This window comes from Chlamydotis macqueenii, chromosome 11, assembly GCF_036417535.1.
Source record: "Chlamydotis macqueenii isolate bChlMac1 chromosome 11, bChlMac1.mat, whole genome shotgun sequence".
Classification (NCBI taxonomy): domain Eukaryota; kingdom Metazoa; phylum Chordata; class Aves; order Otidiformes; family Otididae; genus Chlamydotis; species Chlamydotis macqueenii.
Window position 1 is genome coordinate 846,092 of NC_141566.1, and position 20,478 is coordinate 866,569.

General features: G+C 56.8%; 1 protein-coding gene across 2 annotated transcripts in view; it reads left to right on the forward strand.

The window, feature by feature from the left end:
- MID2 (midline 2) overlaps nucleotides 1–20,478 on the forward strand; it is an 89,001-nt gene that overhangs the window by 47,475 nt on the left and 21,048 nt on the right. For both annotated transcript variants that reach the window (XM_086756692.1, XM_086756691.1), the window contains one exon: nucleotides 20,022–20,117. In XM_086756692.1, coding sequence (XP_086612818.1) covers nucleotides 20,022–20,117 — 96 coding nt within the window. The remainder of the gene's footprint in view (nucleotides 1–20,021; nucleotides 20,118–20,478) is intronic.

Consider the following 20,478-nt stretch of genomic DNA (forward strand, 5'->3'; position numbering starts at 1 on the left):
TTTGAATGAGTCCTGGAGCTTCTTCAGGCTGCTGGTGATGGGCAGCCCCCAGTGAGGCGTTGTGCTCAAGCACATCGTTGAAATGAATTGTCTCGTGAATTATCAGCGGAACCAGCTCCTCCGCTCTCACGTTGCTCGGCGCTGTCCCAACCAAGGGAGCTGTGCGGTTTTAATACAGCGGCATGGGCAAAGCCCCTCTTGTGTTGGAGCAGGGACTTGGGAAAGGAAGACGGGGAGCTGATGTGGGAACCACCCATCTTCCCCCCACCCGCTCTGGAGGGAGCTTGGCAGCGTGAAGGTAGGAGCGAGCCTTCTCCAGCCGCGCCTGACCCCAGCTCGGGTGGCACGGGCCGGCTGGGGGTTCCCTCGGCCCGCCTGAGCGGCAGGGCAGCGTGGGCTTCTCACGTGAATATGCAGTTATTTTCTGAAACACAGCAAAATATCCCACCCAAAGCAGCGCAGTTATGATCCAGGTCTAGAACCACATGGGGGTTTTTTTGGTTTTGTTTTTGTTTTTTTTTTAATTATTGTTTTTACCAACGGGCTTTGGCAGGAAGTTTGTTGGAGCAGCACATGCTTTTGCTGGGAAGAGCTGAACATCTCTTGCGTGGAGGATGCGTCCCATGGAGAGCTGCTGCTTGGCCACGCAGCAGTTTCTGGGGGTTTATGAATGAATTGGTGTCCTTAGCCTGAGTGCGCTTGCGTTTGCAGTGGACCCTTTGAAAATAACAGGGGCATCCTTTCCGTATCTGAGAGAGTCTTCCTTAGTACGTAATTAAGGGCTGAGGGCGTCTGGGAGCAGCGAGGGTGGGGGGACGCAGGGTGCGGTCTGGGGCTGGGGAAGCGTTGTGGCGGGGGGGTGGCTGTGGAAGCTGTGAGGATTTTAATTGTATATTGCCAAGGAGAAGGGAAGACTTATCGGGATATAGCTTTCTCCTCCCCCAGGGATGCTGTGGCTCTTCAGCTTTGTTTCTGTTCTGCGTGGACAACCCAGGTTCTTCGGTGTCGAAGCGAGCAGACTAAACCCGCTGCTCAGTGGCCGCGCGCGGGCATGGTTTGGCTGCAGCCCGCGCTTTCGCCGCAGTGACAGACCGAGCTCTCCGGGAGGGAGAGGAGGGAGCTTTCCCGTGGGGTGCAAGGCTTGGACCCTTTCAGAAGCTTTATTTAGTGAAGTGTGAGAAACCTCTCCCTGCTTTCCGTTCCGCTCCTGGCTGGAGCAGCGGGCAGGGCGCAGCACCCGCGAGCAGGACGGCTGGGAAGGGTGACTGGGCTCGGCAAAGCTCCGGGTTTGGGGAAGGCTTTGGTGGTTTTAGCAGGGTTGAAGGGTGGTTCCTTCCCAGCGTCGCTGCAGTGGTGGCACATCCATGGCTGGGGTCAAGTGGAGAGGCCATGCCATCTAAAATCGCTGTGATTGCTGTCTGTGGGTGTCATGGGCTGCCTCGGGGCCGATGTGGCAATGGCAGACAGGCCCTACGCTCCAGGTCTTTCCCGGCCGATGGGCGCTGGCTGGCGATCCCGCCGGAGGGCTCGGCCTCGGCTCCTGGCCCCGGTCGCTGCTGGGCTGAGGCACAGGGAAAGCGGGGAAAAGCGAGGAGAATAGAGAGTAATGGAAGTGACGGCTTTGGAAATAATTCACATCCGAGTCACGCCCAACCGATGAGTTATCCACAGCTGAGCTTTGCTTAACCTCGGATAATTCTTCTTGGGTAAACGAAAGGATCCCTTAAACTGTAATGTTATCTGTTGGTGAGAGTTACGTAGTGCTCAGTAACCGCTTTTTAAACCGTTGTAAAACATTGCGATTGAAAAATGAAAATAAAATGCTAATTGGCCTGGTTTCAAAGCCCGTGACAGGGCCTCTCACAGAAGATGTGTGCTCGCAGCCATGCTTGCCAACGCGTATATTAGCAGTGGCAGGGGGAACAAAAAGTTCCCTTAGCAAAGATTAGCTTCTAAAGAGAGATGGGGGGACTGGGGAACAAACGTAAAGGAAAGAAAAGAAAGCTAGATAAAGGTTTTCTGAGTAGCCCTCTTTGTGGAGGGCTCTGCCAGGAAGATCAATGTGGCCGTTTTGTTTTTGTGCCGTGACACTGCTGAATTTTGAAAGGCTCTTTTGACCCGTCGGGGAGCGTGCGGGAGAGATGCTGCCGGGAGGGACGGGGCTGGGGCGTGGGCAGGGCGCATTTGCTGTGCCGGCCTTTCCGGGCAATAACCCACAGGTCTGCTGCGGAAGGAGTCTCGGGTGCCCAGGCTGATGGCAGACGGGCTCCTGTGCCCCTGATGCTGCTGCAGAGGCTGCGGTCCCGCTGGCTGCGGGGACTCTCCATGTTCCCTCCGTGTGCCGAGTGCCCCCAGCCATCGCGCCGCTGCTGGCCTTCCCTGGGGAGCTGCTGCCGGAGTTTTCGGGTTTGCCCTCTCCGTGCCCGCTGTGCTTTGGGAGCAGGCCTGCGGAGCCGGGGCACTCTGCGGCGGTTCCCTGCCTTGTGCCGGTTGCTCCCTGCCAAAGCCGTGGGACCGCGGCTGGGGCGGGCGGTGCGAGCACTTGTCCCGGTTATCGGGGGCTGGAGAGCCCACCCCGGGAGGAGAGGGGACACGAGAGCCCCAGCTTCCACGTCGCGTAAAGCGTGCGGGGCTGGTCGTTGCGTTGTTCCGAGGCTTTAGAGGGAAACTCAGACGTGATTCGAATCCACTCCAAACGCTTGCAAAAGAAGGACCGGGAGGCAAATAAAGAGTAGCCACGAGGTGTTTATGTATTTTCCGAGACTCTTGGGGTTTTCCAGCCGCTCTCGTGACTCACTCGGGCTCTGACTCACCAAGGCCTGGGCTTGGCAGCCTGTGACTTTCTGCTGCTGTCCCGGAGCTGCTGGGGCAGGGGATGCGGTGCACCCCTCCGAAAGCTTTCGCCTCCCTGCCACACCCAAGTGATGCTCAGCCCTGTAGCAGGTTCCTGGCCCCAGGATGTTCCAGCTTTGGCTCTCAGAAGGTGAAAAGCTGCCTGCCCGAGGCTCGAAGCATCACTTGGCGCACGCTGGAAAACCTTGTGCGCGGGGAGAGGGTTTGAGCGTGCGAGGAGGGGGGATGCTGGCGCTGCGCCCCTCGGCAGCCCACCCCGAGGGTCGGTGGGTGGCCCTGGGGCCCCTGCCCGCTGTGCTGCAGGCTCCCCTTCACCAGCTCTGCCAGAAAGCAGCTGTTTCGGCTTCAAAGTGTCTCTGAGAAATAATCAGCTCGGCTTTGGGATTTACATTGCAGAGGGAAATGATAAGCACAGCAAGGACTGGGGTGCAAAGGTGCTTTGGTGTCGCGCCCGCCCCAGCCGTATGTGGCTGGCTGTTGGGTTTGCAAGTGAGTGCTTTTCTGATGGCAGCTCTCTGCGGTTTGCTCCAGCTCTCAGAGACTGTTTTAAAGAAGATGACCTTGGCAAGGTAAGCCTGGACTGCAGGGAAGCCCCCAGGAGCGAGTGCCGGAGGGCAGCGCGGCTGTCCCGGAGGAAAAGCAAGGTGAAGAGGTAACGACGTGGTTGGACCAGGGGTGTAGGTGAGAGGAACAGCAGAGCTCTTGGCCATGCAGGCCTTTTTCTGGAGGCATTTCCCATCGATGGAAATGCAGATGGGCTGCTCTTGGGGGACTCTTCCCCTGACCTGGGCAGAGCCCCATCGCTGGGGGCAGCTGGAAGCCACGGCCACTGCTGGAGAACGCGGTGGGAGATGGCGGCAGCCTGGATCTGCGGTACCGCAGGCAGGGCTTGCGGCCGGGCCCTTGTCTTGGTGCCAAAACTTGAAAGCAAAAAATAATGAACCCTTTTTTCTGCTTGTGAGGGTCAGCTGGAGTTCCCTTCCCGGCACGCTGCCCACCGACGCTGGGATCTTTTCGTGTTCCCCATCCTCACCCCCCGGTCGGAAGTGCCGCTGTTCTGCGGGGCTGCTCGCAGCGACTTCTGAGCTGCTGATAAACTCCGAATCCAAACAGAGCGGGGAGGTAAGGGCGTGCTCCCCTCCAGCCCCTGCGCGCTCACTGAGCTGTGATGCGAATGCCGTGAGCGCAGCGACCAAAGGAAGGTGCTGCTGCCGTCTTTCCTGTTGTATCGGTTTCCACCGAGGCTTGTTTTTCATTTAAATGACAGGAGCCAGCCTGCCTTGGAAAAACATTGCTCTCCAAGCCAGTGACTAGGGCAATAAAAATGGTGTACTATGGAGTTGCTGTGTCCCGCAGAACGAGCAGGATTTACGTGTTTGTTGTGCTCCTTGCAGCCGAGGAGCCGTGTGGCTGGCGTGTGCTGGGCGGGAGGATGCTGCGGCGGTCGGGACTGGGATGGAGGGTCCTGTGGTGGCTTGGCCTGGATCGGAAACCTCCTGCGGGTGTCTGCTGCCCCCCGGGCAGGTTTGGGGTGCGACCTGCTGCAGGCCCTTGGGGCTCTCTGGGTGCTGCGGGGAGAAGTTGCTCCCGAAACGCTGCCGCTCGTTGCAGTCGGTGAGGAGTTTTCAGCACGGAGCAGAGCAGGTCAGCAGCGGCCGTCCAGGCACAGCCGTGCTTTTTGGTGGGCACATTGTCCGTAGTGCCCAGAAATGCGGTTGCAAGGCGTTGTGAAACCCAGCTTTGACAGCTGAAACAGCGCAACGGGGAATAATTCGGCAGGTGGGGGGCTCTCCCTACAGGCAGGACGTCTGCTGGGCCGTGCTCTGCTCCCTGCATCTCTGGGCATCGGTGTTACTCTTCAGTCTGCGGCCGTGGGAATCCCAGGGCTGTAGGAAAAGCTCCGCTTGCGTTTCCAATATGCGATTTTGTGACCTTTGAAGACTCGAAGGGCGGAAGCAGGTGGGAAGAGCAGCGGGTTTCTGTGACCCTTCTGGCTGGGGACACTTTGCTGGTGGAGGGGAGAGTGGAGGAGTGTGACTCTTAATCCCATTTCAGTGCAGAGCGCTGCTTGGGGGGTTTACATCAGCTGCATGTTCCTTCAGAGCTGCCTCAGCTGCACGTGAAATCCGGCAGGATTTTCCATTCTGACCTTGCCGAGGGTTTGTGCTTCCAAAGCCGGCGCTGCACGTAGCAGCGAGATGCTTTCCGTGGGGCTTTCACTGTGGGTTTAAGATCCATTTGTTGCATTGGTGTGTTGTGTCAGCCTAGCTGCAGGGCCGAGCCCAGGGATTCAGTTTGGTTTTTTTCTGGATGCTCACCTGCTACTCAGCAAATGCTGCTCCGCGTTGCACGGCGGCAGCGGCTTTGCCGGGAGCCTCCGTTGCAGCACCGCGGCTGTTACAGCCGTGAGCAGGGGCAGGCGGGAGCTGAGCTGGGAAGGAGGAGAAGGGAGAGGCGAGGACGGTGGTGGCACTGGGATGGCAATGCCTGGACGGAGAGCTGGGGACGCTGGAGCAGCTCCCAGAAATCCCTGGGGATGCTCCAAAGCCTCGCAGCAGCTCAGCACTTTGGTACATCTGGGATTTCTCCAGGAGAACTGCTAGCCCTGCCCTCCAGACATCAACCTGGATGAGAGCACCCATTCTTTGAGTTTGTCAGGGAAATAACTGAAATTTACGGCTTTCCCTCCTAGTGTGGAGGAGGAAAGAGAGTTTTTCCTTTCCTTGTTATCAGAAATGGAGGGTTTTTTCCTTGAGGAGGGAACAAGGACTGGCGGGAGCTCTACGCTTCGCTGGGTGAAGATTTAGCCAAGTTTAAAGCAGCTGCAGCAGGTTTTGGCATGAGCAGTTATCCTTGCTTGGCTGGAAGGCTCCAGCGGTCCCTCCCCGCTGCATTTTCCAGATGTTGTAACTTTCTGAAGGTCTGTCTTTGGTTTTTGGCCTTTATTGGGGCGCCCTTCAGAGAAGCTTTACCAGAGCCCGCTCGCCGCGCACCCCGGGGAGCTCCCGGGGCGCGTGGTGCTGCCCGGCTATGCCGGCTGCTGTGGGCTCTTGGTTTTGGGGAGGTCAGCAGGGCTGCAGGGGCTGGCTGCAGGCGGGGCTGGGCATGCGGTGCCTTTATCCGGACGGCCCAAATACGCTGTCCTCAGACTCTTCGGGGCATCTGCCAGTGCTGCGCCGTGTCCCTGGCCCCCGAGCAGCGGGCAGCTTGCAGCAGGCAGGGCTCTTTTCTCCGGGAAGGAAAACCTGTTCAGACGTTTTCTCTTGTGCCCGTTGCTGTAAGGCGTCGGCGCTTGTGTAATCCACAGGGCTGGTGCCGAGATCTGCTGGATAAGCTGGAAAAAACAGCGGCCCGGCTGGCATTCGGCCGGGGCCGCCCAGGGCAGCGTGGATGCACAAGCTTCCTAAGTGCGACATCCCCTACACGTCTCTAACCAAGTCCGCTATAGCATTCCCCTCATTGCCGGGGAAAAGGCGGTCCCCAAGCAGTGCCAAGGCTCTGGCCACAGCAGGAACTCCAAAAGTGCTGTCTGTCCCACTGCTTAGTGATGTTTGTAGTCACTTTTTGGTGGTTTTGGCCATTTTGTTTCCTTTTCCAGCAGCAAAACAGCAGCAAAGGGGAAAAGCACGCAGAAGGAGTGGGACTCTGGTGCTCGCATCTGCGCAAGGAGTTAAAGTCTTCTCACAGCGTAACCCTGCTGAATTCACTGCGTTTGCCCTGAGGCTGTGTTTGTACTGGTGTGCGTCTATCTCAGCATCTCCAGCTCTGGTTTAACAGTCTCACAGTGACTTAACATAAGCAACGAATCAGCCAAAATAAGCCCCATCCCGGGCTGTTGGTTGGCGCGTTGTATCTGCTTCCAAGAGAAACCGGAGGGTTTGCCTCCTCCTTTGCGCGCTGGCAGCGCTCGCCATGCGCCCTGCCAGCAAAAGCTTTGCGGGGCCGGCTGGCGCGGGTGGGAGCGGTGGAGCAGGGCCGGCGCTCGGCTTTTGCATGGCCCTGGCGCCTGCCCCCGCAGCCAGGTGCTGGGCTGGGGCAGCCCCACGCGTCCCTGCACCCAGCGCGGCTGAGCCGCTCCTTCTCCCGCGGCACGGCTCGGAGCGAGATGGGGAGAAAGCTCAGGGCAGGTTCCCTGGGAATGGGGAATGGCCCGACTGTGATTGTCCTGAACCTGCCCCCGGAGGCCTCGTGCTGGTGCCAGGAGGGTGGAAAAGTTTGTTCAGCGCAGGCAAGCCCAATGCGAAGCAGGAGTTTGGGCGGAAGTTATTTATACAGCAGCCTCCATGGGCTTTACCTTTGTGCCTGTTCTGCCCAGCTCGTCTGAGTTTTTCCGTCCAAATTTGTTCTTCCCAAAGTGAGGGGAGGAGGAGCAGCCCCATGCTGCGGCGGTCGCCCTGCAGCCCGTCCGTTGCTGGAAGCCGTGCCGTGCTCCCTGCCAGCCCTGCCACTGAGGGAAACAGCCTGATGGCGGGAGGCAGCTACAGAGGAGAGGCCACGTCTCGCAGAGGGCATGTTGTGCTGGATCCTTCCCGTTTGTCACCGGCCTGCCTGCGTGCCCCACAGGAATCTGGGTTTCTGGAGCAGCCTCGGGGTCTCTTTCTGCTCCTGTGAACAGGGATGTAGCAGGTGCCCAATGTGAAAACCTTACGGCTCTTACGGCGCCTGTCTTGGGGTTATTAGGAGGGAAAGTCGCTGGGTTATTTCCTTCAGACCAGCCGGTCTGTGGAGCGATGTAGATTTGAGGCAAACAAGACGGCAAGGGCTGGACGGGGACAGCGGCTCGAGGAGCACCCCGGCCGTCCTCGGCTGTTCACAATGGTGGGACACTTCGCATCGCTCTGCGCTGCGCTTTGCCCTCCCGCCGCCGTGGCTGACCAGGGCCAGGTGCTGGTGGGTGCGGGGCTGGGGACGTGTCCCTGCCTCGCCCGCCGAACGCCGGCTCTGTGCCCGGCGGGGCGGCGGCCCCGGCCCTTGGAGCGCGTGCCGAAGGGTGCCGAGGCGGCTGGTGCCGCGGCATGTGGGAAGGAGCCTGGCTGGGGATGGATCCAGACCTCAGGAGCGTTTTACTGCTGTCTCCTACAGCCCCGGTGCCCACGTGCTGACAAACAGTGGCCGGGTTTGGGGATGCCTTTCAAAGCCTGATACTGATGTTTTGTGACAATTAATCTTGCTATTTATATCAGTATAATTAGCCACGTTATTAATATTATCAAGACACCACGGTGCTAATTATATGTCTGCTTAACATGTGCTATCAGTGCTGTTTAAAATCCGATGTAATTCCGCTTGACATTATCCCTACCATTAGCGTTATTTGTTGTGTGCCGCGGAAGATAATTTGATGCTCCTAATCGCTGCAGTACCCATTAGGCAAACTGTCCCCACTCGCCCAAGCTTTTGAGAGTGATGCCACCAAGTGGTGCCGCTTTCTCGGGGACGTTCCCCTGGAAATCTTCCCTGTTTTTGGGGTCCCCTGTCTGTCAGGCATTCCCTCGGATGGAAGAGAATCCTTGGAAGATCCTGCCCCCAAGATAAAGTAGGTAGGTGTCTGCTGTGGGTTCTGTAGGAGCTTCTCTGGGATGACGGGCACCCGAGAGCCAGGCCGCACGAGCGTCTCTGTCCAGTGCCCGGGGCCAGCCGCTCCCTGCTGCCCACCCGTCCAGCTCCAGGAGGAGGCTTTAAACAGAGGTAAATCCTTCAGGACAGGGGCAGGTAAAGATACACATTGGATTTCTGACTTCCTCGTGCCTGCTGTTGATGCCTCAGCCTGCTCTCCTCCCACGGCTGCAAACTCCCGTTACTTCTGCTGCAGAGATTGGGGAAGGAAAAAAAAAACAAACCAGCTCTTGAGCATGTACAGGAGTTGCAGCAATGGGGAATTACAAACCAGCTGCTGGAGCGTTTGATCATCTCGTTTGATCTTCAGAGCTGGGAGCTGAGTTTTTTAGGGCACGCAGGGAGAGGGAAGGCAGCGGATCGCAGGCTCTGCATTTCGCCATCCTTCACTTGCAGCCGTCCCGGTGCTCCCTCTCCAGCGTGAGACCCTGGAGCAGGCGTGAGGTGGAAGGGTGTGAGAAAGGGGGGCAGGAGCAGCTCGGGGCTGGAGGAGTAAATATTTCAACCGCTTTGGCGATGTCTCTCCTGCCCTGCGCTGGGTCAGGCTCTGACCGCTCGCGCGCAGACGCCGGGAGGGTGCTGCTCTGGGTGCTCCGATGCTCCCGACCGCCCAGCTCGGCAGCGCTGAGCCCAGTCCCCGTTGGTGGGACATGCCCCAGAGGAGGGGCGGGTGTTGCCGCTCCTGCCCCGCCGTAGCTGCGTGACAGCCCGTCGCTAGCTCCTGGCCGGAGGAGCTGGCAGAAGAGTCGAATGCCCGTGCCGTGGCGATGGAGACCCCGGTGCAAGGAGGGTGAGAGGCCACGTAACCGCACAAGGCGGAAATAGCAGGCAGCCCGGAGGACCAGCCATTTGCAGATGTAATTTATGCATTTTATTGCCAATTAGTATTTTAGATGAAACCCATGTTCTGCGGTGTTCTGGCTTAGTAATGCTGACTCTGGGTCGTGGTCGTAACACCAGTCAAGCTCCCCTTGAATTGATTTCTCCCCTGTCATTTGTCATCGACCTCTAATGCTGTGCCTTTCTGGTCTCTGCAGAATTCAATACATTTTCCGCAATAATTTGAAATGCAGGAGCTTTAGCTTCGCTTTCAAGCTAATTTTGTATTTGTAATTCAAAACGTATCTCCCCGGTGTTTCAGTGTGGATTCTGCTTCTAATTCATGTTATGCGTTTCGTGTTCAGCTTTGGAGCAGCTGAATCTGAATGTTGCTGTGCAGAGCAGGCAGCGAGGAGAGGGGGTACAACAGGTACCTTCCTGGCCATGTTTTGTTGCTTTTTGCTTGAATTTTGCTAATTTGGTTTGGGAGCTGTGATAGAAATGGAATGAAGTAATTAGCGAATCTTTGATAAAACCATTATTTGTTGGGTGAAAATCACAAAACGTCTTTTTTATTGCTGAGCGGAAGCCAGATGTTCCTCGGAAATGTGTGAGTCTTCCGTGGATTTCTCTCTAGCACTTCCCTAAACTTTCTGTTAAATGGGTTCTCATTGAATTCCATCTCTCCGTTTCTGCAACAGAAGCTGGATTGTTTATTAAGTGCAAATACGAATTTGCATAAATTAGGAGCCAGATCCCAAATTTCGTTTTCCAGCCTCAGCCTGGGTGTTTGGGCTCTTCAGCTGCTGTCGTTGGTTTGGAAGGGCCGGCAGACCTTTCGGAGCTCGGGCCGTGCGCCCAGCCCTGTGCTGCGCGTGGCCACCGGGTGATTCCGTAGCTGCCTGGGATGCGTCCGGAGCTGCTCCGGCTGTCGGAGCATGTTTGAAATGCTGAGAGGAGCTGACCCAGGCGCTGTGGTTTTATGTGTACTTACTTATTGCAGCTGTTGCTGGGGAAGGAGTCGCAGGCACCGTGCTGTTTGTCATTCAGTCAGGAAGATGAAACAGGTCTGCCAAAAGCGCTTCTTCCCGTATAATGGTGTTCTCCGCTTCCGAGAGAGGGAATGCAGGTGAGCTTTTGACTCGTGGAGCTGTCTTGGTTGTGAATCCCATGGAGAAGAGTGAGGGGTGTCCTCAGTCAGTGCCACTCAGAGAGCAACCAGCGAAGCATTTCAGCCTTTGGTTCGGTGACACCGAAACATTCCTGGCAGAGCTTCCAGCGGGAGGGCCGAGCCCGGGGCAGGGAGGAAGGGAAACCTCGCGAGAGCGAGTAGCCGAGAGGTGGAACTGGGTCTCTGTCTGATTTGGAGCTTCAGTTCTCCAAGTGTCTTTAAAAGTTCTTTAATTTATCACAGTATGCTCTAACAATCCATACCACTTCTTTCTTTCTTTTTCTTTTCCTTTTTTTTTTTTTTTTGTCAAGGGCACGTTTTTCCTATTGCTCATCATTCATGTTAGGACTTCCGATGTCTTCTTCCGTTAAACCTTCCATGCCTTCCATGATGGTTTTGCCTTTCATTATGGTTGTGTTTTCTGTCTGGCCTCTCACAAGTTTGGACGTTGCAGGAACAGGCTCCGGAGGGATGCTCAGCCCAGGTCTTTGGCGTTGTCCTGCCCACGCTGCTGGCCCACTGAAGCCACTGGGATCCTGCTTCCCTGCCTGCGTTTGTCCCTTTGTAGACTTCCCACAGTTCCTCCTTAAGTCTTCTCCAAGTGTTCTTCCTCATAGCCCAAATTCACGTTAGTGTTTCATGGTCAAGAATGTTTATGGTCTTTATTTTTTTTCCTTGGGAAACCTCAATGGCAAAAATGTTTATTGATGCTCTTCTAGTTAGCTTCTCCTCTTCTCCCTGTAATAATTGATCCCAAACATTGCCAGCGACACTTGGTCTCCTGCTGTTCCCACGCTCCCGTGTGCCTCAGATCAGCATTTGTCAGGCTGTTTTTCCTGGAAACCCCATCTGTGCAGGAGACTCTCGCGTATCCTTAGCAGTATTCCTAAGGGCTCTTGGTAGGGAACATCGTCTGCAGCAAGAGCAGTTAACGTAATTGCAGTGTCGTTAGTGAACCTGGGAACACTCATCTTCGCTGGAGTTGGCCTCCACCCACCTTCGCTTTTCTTCAGGACAGCTTCTACAGGAACTCCTATGCTGTTCTTTGCCTTTGCCTGCCATGTACTCGTAGGAACCCTTCAAAGGATGTGTCTTCCGTTCAGGTTTTCCACCAGGATATACATATGTATGGGAGTGAAGCTGGGTTGCCTGTCTTTGAAAGGAGTTTTGTTCACTTTTGGCTTCAAAGCCAGCAGTAACACGGTGCTGCTAGCTGCAGTCCCACTCCTCTCTCGTGTCAGCCGGTCCCTGGCCGCGGCGCAGAGTGGCTCCTTTCTCGTGGGCTGGTCTCTTGTTGAGCTGCAGACCCTGGCAGGTCTAGCAAAGTGGGATTTGGTCACCTCAGCTCTTCAGGACACCGAGTATCTTGGGAAGGAATCCACATCGCTGCCGGCACACGCGTCCTCTGTCTGCCCCACGGGACCTGCCACAGTACCTGCGAGAGGTGAGAGGAGTTGTTCCCGTGCAGCCTCCGGAGAGGGACCAAGAAAAGCCAGCGGGCTGTTGCATGGCTGGTTAAACGAAGCCGGTTTTCTAGCACGCTGTCGGATTTGTCATCCCCTGCGTGAGCGAGCAGGGGAGGGGACAGACGCTGCTGGGACGCTGTGACCACGTGCTTCAGTGCCCAGCGGGCAGGGAGAGCTGGAACGGAGAGGGCCCGTGGTAAATAATTCCATTTTGAAGGTTCCCACCTTTTTCCCAGTGAAGCATTTTGCGAGGGTATTCTCCTAACTGTGACTTTCCTGACTGTGTTGCGGGGAGGGCTTTCAGCGTTATTGCCAAGGCAGGTTGTGCTTTCTGCTGCGGTGACCCACAGCGATGATAAGCTATGCTAACCCTGGTGAAAACAGGGAGCTGCAGGGAGCTTCAGAAAGGTTTCAAGGTCCCTGGTGCTCTTCCAGGTCTGGTAATATCTCCCTGAACTACAACGGGCGCTTGGCCGGAGCTCAGGGCTGCTCTTCTGAAGGGGGGACAAGGTGGCCAGCGGGAGCTGGACCTGCGTCCGCACTGCATCTGGACAGTGTCCCTGGCAGGATGCTCGGGGCCGGAGTCACTTTTCCAGCGTGGGACAGACAGAAACCTGAAAGGACTGGGGGCTGAAGAACTGGAGCTGAAGAAGCAGGGGGACATCTGCGGTGTCTTCTTTCTTTTTTTTTTTTTTTTTTTTTTTTTTTCCTCTCTTCTCAATTTTAGTGGTTTCCTAACTGTGGCAGAGTGAAACAGAATGGTTATTAATGGCTTATTTTAATGACAGATGGGATTTCTCCATGAAGGAGGGATGCAGGCAGCACTCGGTTCCTGTGAGGACAGCAGAGCTGCTGCCAGAGCTTCTCCTCTCGGGAGAGAATCCCTGGGGATTTCTGGGGCTGGCGTGGGTGGCCGTGGCTGGGCAGGGACTGCTGGGGCTGCTGCCGGCTCCGGCTCCTTTAGCACACCGTAACCCATCCCTGTGCCTGGGCTCAGGGATGGGGATGGTGGGGGTTTGTTCCCCAGCTGCCCCTCCACCACCTGGGAGATGCAGAGAGCACAACAGAGCATCGCGGAACGACCTCTCCAGACCTCCTGGTACTGGCTTGGGTACCAGGTACCCAAATTCCTCACTGGAGGAAGATTCCTGGGAAAAGGCATTGCTGGGAGCAGTGGCAATCTTTTCCTTCTGCTCTGTCTTTTAAAAGGAATAAATAACAGTAGTGGGAGATAAACAAATAAGCTCAGGACTCACCGTAGCTTGGGAATTTTTACATCAAATGTAGCAAATTTAATAAGATGTCTGAAAATCACATTCTTTTAAGCTGAGAAGCACGGAGCCTGAACCGGGGAGTAAAGTCTCAGAGTGTTTAAATAGGACAGCTCAAACAAGCAGATAATGGTTAGATGGCTTCAGGAATAAAAACTGGCTTGTCACAGTTGGGATGGATTTAATAAAATATTTAAACAATTTTCAGCGCTACTGCGATGCTACAGAACACCGTGATAATATCCAGTAGCAGCAGAATTGCTTTGAAAAGATTAAAGGATGTAAACTCTGAAGGGCCTGAATAAGCCATGTGCGTTTCAGCCGTGTTTCTGTAGACGTGTTCGTTAAGCGAGCTCTGTAGTGCCTCGTTAGCTCCGTGCTGTAGCTGGATGGATTTAGGCTGGGAGGCGAGGGAAGCAGCTGGCCACGGTGCACCGCCATGCGCTTGTGCGGACGAGCCCCAGGCAGACGCTATCCGTCAGCGGTGCGCCATGCCTCCTGTGCCGTGAGGAGCACCCCTGTGCCAAGGGCCTGCCGGCGTTAGGGCTCTTACGGGATCTCTGCCTGAAGGAACGTTTTCGGAGGCAAAGCCCCTGTTTCTCTGAAGTAGCGCAGGACAGAGAACAAACAGGGGTGGTGTAAGTCCTCGAGATGCAGGCTAAGCGGGAAAACTTGCCAAAGCCATGCTTCAGACCCAGTCTGCAGCTCATCAGCAGCTTTGCAGAAATGACATGAAACTATTTCACGTGATTTTTTTTTTTTTCCCCCCTTGGAATGGCGCAGGACAGCTTTGATTTACAGGAGAATTAACGTGCTGTCCCCATCCCGTTCCTCACACTGCCTTTCTGTACGAGCAGAAATGTTTTGTGGTTTTCCTGGGGAAAGGGGGGCAAAGAACGAGTTTCTGGGAGGAGGCGAGCATGCCCCTGGGTCGCTCCCACTGACTGGCTGCGGTGCTTTGGGGTCACTGCAGGGAGACACCGGGTGAGTCCTGGAGATCGCTCCTCTCCTGCAGGCTGGGGGCTCCTTGCAGCCGTGCGCTGGCGCGGAGCGGATGGTTTTGTCAGTCACGACGGTGTTGGCCAGCAGGTCGAGGGAGGTGATTCTGCCCCTCTACTCTGCCCTGGTGAGACCCCACCTGGAGTACTGCGTCCAGTTCTGGAGTCCCCAACACAAGAAGAACATGGACCAGTTGGACAGGGTCCAGAGGAGGGCCACAAAGATGATCAGAGGGCTGGAGCACCTCTCCTATGAGGACAGGCTGAGAGAGTTGGGGCTGCTCAGCCTGGAGAAGAGGAGGCTCCGGGGAGACCTGATAGCGGTCTTCCAATACCTGAAGGGGGCCTACAAGAAAGATGGGGAGAAGCTGTTCAGTAGGGCCTGTTGTGATAGAACAAGGGGTAATGGGTTTAAATTAGAAGGAGGTAGGTTTAGATTAGATATGAGAAAAAAATTTTTTACAATGAGAGTTGTAGAGCACTGGAACAGGTTGCCCAGAGAGGTGGTGGATGCCCCATCCCTGGAATCGTTCAAGGCCAGGCTGGATGGGGCTCTGAGCAACCTGATCTAGTCAGGGATGTCCCTGCTTCTTGCAGGGGGGTTGGACTAGATGACCGTTGAAGGTCCCTTCCAACTCTAACTATTCTATGATTCTATGTTTTTCCCGTATCCTTTCTGATAGGGATGGACGACGTGTTGGCAATGCGCTGCTGTTTGGGTAAGCACGACTGTGGGCAGAAAACCCCCCTCCCTTCCCACCCCGCTCGCTGCCGGCATCGGGCAGGTCGCAGGAGCTGCGGGACTCCGAATCAGCCGGCCCTTTGCTGCTGCTCCCCAGCTCCGTCAGGTGCGCGGTTGTGTGCCTGCCTGCACGTGCTGGGCAGGGAGCGGTTCCCCCTCAGCAGCAGGGTGAGGGAATTCGGGCTCTGATGAAGGCTTCAGCCTTGATGTGCAGCCAGGCCCTCGGAGCGCCGCTGAGAAATCACCCGCAGCACCGGTGTCCCGGGCAGTGAAACCGCAGCAGTGATGTGACCGGTAAAAAACCCCGCTGCCCCCTGAGGGGATGGGCTGGGGAGCCTGGCTGCCTCCCCTCGCAGGAATTGCATGTCTGGTTTAGGGGGAACCTGGCAAGCCCCTGGCTGCCCTCCTCGGGGAAAGGAGGGCTGCAGATGGGGCCAGGAGCGTCCCGGGGAGGTCGTGCCAGCGCAGGCTCCTGCCCCAGCGCGCGCCGGGCCGTCCCCGTGCCATGGGGATCCCAAAGGCCCCCCGGGACGTGAGGGGAAAAGCCACGGGCGAGCCCTTGGGCAGAGCTGCTGTGGAAAGGAGGGGTAGATAACGCGTTGCTGCTCCGGTGGCTGAACAGACCTCGGCACGGGTTCAGCTGCTCTGGTTGGGCTGGTTTTGGGAACATCCAGTAGTGCCGGAGCTGCTGGGATGCTGCCGTGCCCGGAGTGGTGTCCCGCAGGTGGGTGCGGGGGGCCGGCTGGCGCGGAGAGGGGTTGCGTGGTTTTGTTATCTCTCGTGAGGCGAGAGAAGAGGGGCTGGCTCCCCGTGGTGGGGTGAGCTCCAGCAGTGCCGGTCAACGCGGGACGAGAGGATGCTCTAGCAGAGGCAGTGAGACGCAAATCAAACGTGTGCTAATTAGGCAGAGGCACAACAAACAGCTGCCACTTCTACATCCGGTTAGCTCTGTTTACTTGGGATTTTTTCTTTTATTTTTCTCTCCTAAATTTACATTCCCAGGGAGACAGTAGATGCGGCATGTGCCAACGCGGTGCGTGCTGCGGGGCTGTGTGGAGCAGGCCTGGCTCTGGTCCGGCCTGGGCTCCCTCTGCACCCCGCCGAGAGCAGGGCCCGGCCCTGGGCTGAACGGCACCCAGGGGGCCCCCGCTCCGCGTCCCCCCCGCTCCCTGTCCCGTTCCATGGAGGTGACGGCTGGCAGGACGACAACCGACGCTTCTGTGCAGGGCTCCTGCTCCGGCCTCCCCTCAGCGCAATTACAAACACCGTCAGAACCTCGCCGTAGCAAACTGCTTCATTTTCTAGGTCAGCTCTGCCGGTGAGGGCAATACCAGGCGCTGAAAGCTGACAGTTTATTTCGGATTTTACTTAGTATGTTTTGCTCCAAAGCGACTTAAAATGCATTAGTGTCACAAGGCAGGAGCCGCGCACAGCTCAGGCCTGTCTCTCCGTCACTTGTCCTATTGTCTGGGGAAATTCTTTCAGCAACGGCACGCAGCTGACTTGCTTATTGTATTTTCCCCCTGATTTTTTTTTTTCCTGGGGGCTGGGAATCAGTTATAAATGTGCCTTTCCCCTGCGCCGTTCTGGTGAACGGTGGCAGCGCCCAGGGACCGATGGCCTGCGGCTTCGCAGCCCCGGAGGTCAGGGCGGCCGTCGGGTGCGCGTCGCAGCTGGTTTGACTTCCGTGCGCGTGTGTTTGTGGTTGCACATGTGGTTTGTGTTTGCGGGACGTGGAGGGAGCAGGGCAGGGGCCTGCGTCCGTTATTGAAAGCAATTATAAATGAACAAGGGCAGTGAAAGAGCCCTAAATAAATCACTGAAAGTAAACACTCTCCAGCTTTGGCTGCCTTCGCACAAGTTCAAGTGTGGAAAGCCGGTCCCGTAATAAGGCAGAGCCGAGCACTGGCCTTTGCGCTCCGTGTCATGGGGCTTTCCCAGCCACGGGGCGCTCCGGATGCTCCCGTCCCGCACCCAGGGGTTCCCGCTGGCGGAGAAGAGCTGGGGCTCGCATGGCTCAAATGCCATGGGAATCAGACCCCCCATCACCCAACAGCTCCGGCGAGACCAGGTCTGTACGACGGTCCCGCGCGGGGACCCCTTCCCCTGCCAGCCCGCTGGGGCTCGAGGGCCGCGCTGCTCCTGTCGCACAGCTGGGTAAAGCCTGGGGCCGGCTGCGCATCCCAGTGCCGATCAGCTTCCAGACTGGTGGTGGGGACCTGCTCTGGGTGTTTGACGAAGCACAGCAGGCCAGGAGAAAGCCTAATATTTATAATTCCTAGATTTGTCTTGGACCCCAACCCTGGTGCTGTCTTCAAACAGAATAGAGAAATCCGTATTTAGTTCAACTGCTTGTTTGATGTTTGGAGGAAAAGGAAAATGAAGAAGTTGTTGCTCGTCGCGTGCATAATAAAATAGGAACATCAGTGCTTGCACATCGGTGCCATCGGCTCCTTCGGTTGGGTGCCCAACACGTTTATTTGGCGTCTGCTCACCCGCAGGTGAACAGGGTGCAGCCCCTGTGCTGCTCTGCGAAGCTGCCGGACAGGCTGGATCCCGGGTGTTTTCCGAGCTGCGCGGCCGCAGCCGGCTCAGGCTGGGAAGGGCTTGCCTGCCTTCTCATGGTCACAGCCTCCGTGCTTCTGCCGTCCCCGGGCGAGCAGGTTTCCATCGGCGGGGCAACCCGGCCCCTTCGTCTCGCTGGGTGCCAGTGACTTTTGCTCAAGGGCACGACCGTGTTTCCTTTTCATCTCTTTTTCTCGCTTCTCTTCCCAATCGTAGAGAAATCAGCTATTCCGGATTTCAGGCCAGAAGGTGAATGTTTGGGGGAATTATGAGCAAGTTATAATGCAATTAAAAACAGCCCCTATAATTGCTGTAATTTATATGTATTTGTGAAATAACCAGCTGGTGTAATCAAAGCTTCTAGCGTATTTTATTTGTTCCAGCAAATCAAACAGAAGGAAACGGTTCCCCCTGCGTTTTCCTGAGCTGCAGAAGGGTGGGCAGCAGTCAGAGGTGCGTCGCCAGGCAGCCCTGGAAAACAGGGAGCAGCAGGAGCTGTTGAGCCGTCGGAACGGTAAAAGGCTGCTGACGGCCTCGGCATCACGCTCGGCAAAAGGAGGAGCGCTCAGGGCAGGCCTTGTGCCTGTTTCTGGCAGGGAGGGGTGATGCTGACCCCTGGGTGACTGAGGGTGCTGCGTCTGCGTTTTGGGCTCCTCCAAAGAGCACCCCCCCACCCTCCGTCCGCAGCCCTGCAGCGTTAAAGCCGAGCGGCTGCGATTCAAAGCTGCGGCTTCAGTGCAGCCGAGCTAATTAGCAAGTTAGATGTTCAATGCTTCAGTCAAATTATGTTTAATAATATTGAGCTGTGAGGAAGGAGGGCGGCGGGAGCTGGCTGTTTCGTTATCGGTGCAGCCCTGTTGTGCAAAGCACTCCTGCTTAATGAAGGCACCCCGCGTTTCGTTTCATTTTCCAAGCCTGCTTCTGCGTTCTGCTTCGCCCGCGCCCTTGGCTAGCAATTTGCAGGATGGCAAACGAGCTCGGAGTATTTTGGGAGTCAGTGGTTTTTCCAGAATGAATGCTTTGCCTCTGCTTCATGACTGATTCCAGCTCTCTTGGCGAACGAGCCCCCGAATTATCCATGTGTGCGGAGAAGGGCCGTGTTTATGGGTCTGCTGGAGTCTCCATGAAAGCCTTGGACCGCAGTTTCTAGTCGAGGATGAATAAAACACCGCAGGGATCTTCTTCCAGCCCTGAAGTTTAAAATTTGAATAGGATATCATTTTCCTGACAAATGTTGCAACAGGTAGTGAGCACTTTGTTATAAAACATTTCCTCTTAGCGGAGCCACGTGTTTTAATAGAAAGGCGGTGTCACTTAAATTATTGATATAAAAAAAAATGCGAGTCCACTGTGTGTCCGCAGATACTGAAATCGTTTCGAACGGGCTCTTTCTCCGTGCTCCGCTGGATTGCGTTCTGCTCCACGGATATTGGAGCCTGCGGCTGCCAAAACAGACAGTGCTCCCTGTGCATCCCTGCGCCGCTGGGGTTGCGATCGCCGGCCATGGTCACTCCCAGGAGCAAAGGCAGCGTGGCTGGGGAGCTGGGATGGGAACGCAGGCAGCTTGTGGTGGGGACCACAGCCTTCTCCCGGGGGCCTTTCGTCTCCGGCACCCACAGAGGACGAGGAGGGGAGAGCAGGGGTGGAAAACGGCAGTGATTCCCTCAGAGCGGGCAGGCTTGCTGGCCGGCCTCGAAGCAGGAGGGCTCCTTCTGCTCTTACAGAAAAGTGGGACGTGGCGGGAGGGAACGGCCGCGCTCGGCCGGGTTTTGGCGGCAGGGCAGCCTGGCAGGGGCTGGGGGGTTTCGCCCCCGCCGCTGGCCGAGGCTGCCGATGGGTGCGATCTGTGCCTGCTGTGCGCGTTGCGCTCCGCACCTGTGCCTGCCTTGCCCCGGCAGAGAGGGTTCGCAGAGGAGAGAAACCCCTCTCCGGTGGCTCAGCGGGCTCTTGCTTGGCTTCCCCACCATGTGCAAAACAAAGCTGGTGACGAGAATAGCCATGCTGGCTCTTTTCCTGGCAGAACCGCAGGGCGCGGCACGTTTAGTCTCTCCCACCTTGTCAGAGTTCAGCAGCAGTGAGCGGGTTGAAAACATTTGTGAGAAACTTTACTCCTGAAGTTTTTCCGGCTGCCCGTAAAGTTTTCCGGGGAGCGCGGGAGAAACCCAGCTTTGCTGCAGGAACTGAACCCACCCCAGCTCCCCAAACCATCTCCAGAAAGAGTAGCAAAGGGCAGACGCCCACGCTGTCCCCTCCAGCTGCGATGTCCTGGGGGCCACCGCAGTGCCGAGCTCGGTGGCTCCCCCGTCCCGGGCCCAGCGCTCGCACAGCCCACCAGCGTGGGCAGCAGCTGCCGAGAAACCCGAGAGCCTCTGCCCGGTTATCGAGTCGCTGGTCCCTCCGGCAGCGTGCTGGGTAGCAAATGGTCTCATTGCTAGTGAGGTCTGGGGACAGTCCTCCCTCCGGTGTTGCTGATCCTCTTGTTTTTTTTCTCTTTCTCCTCTCCCATCTCTGGACTTGCAGCAAACCCTGGAGACCAATCTCACCAACCTGGTTAAACGCAACAGTGAACTGGAGAACCAGATGGCCAAGCTGATACAGATCTGCCAGCAAGTGGAGGTTGGTGAGCAGTGGGGGCCCGGGGGTGATGGGGAAGGGGCGCTGGGAAGCTCCCGGCTCGAGTGACGGGAAGCATGGGATTGCTCCCGTGTCCTTCCCCTGGGAGCAGGGATGGGGGTGTGGTGGGAAGCATCGCTGATGCCAAGAGGCTGGTGGGAGGCTGAATTGCTTCAGAGAGTTTGGTCCCAGCTGGTGGAGGACGTGGGGACGGTTCCCAGGGATCCGCGGGGTCTGAAGGAGAGGGTGGTGTGACTGGGAGCCACTGGGAAGAGACCCAGGCTGCTGGGCTGGCTCAGGAAGGACGGGCCTGCTGGCTGCTCTGGGCTCGGGGGCGGCAGGTGCTTTGGGTTGCAGCCCGGAG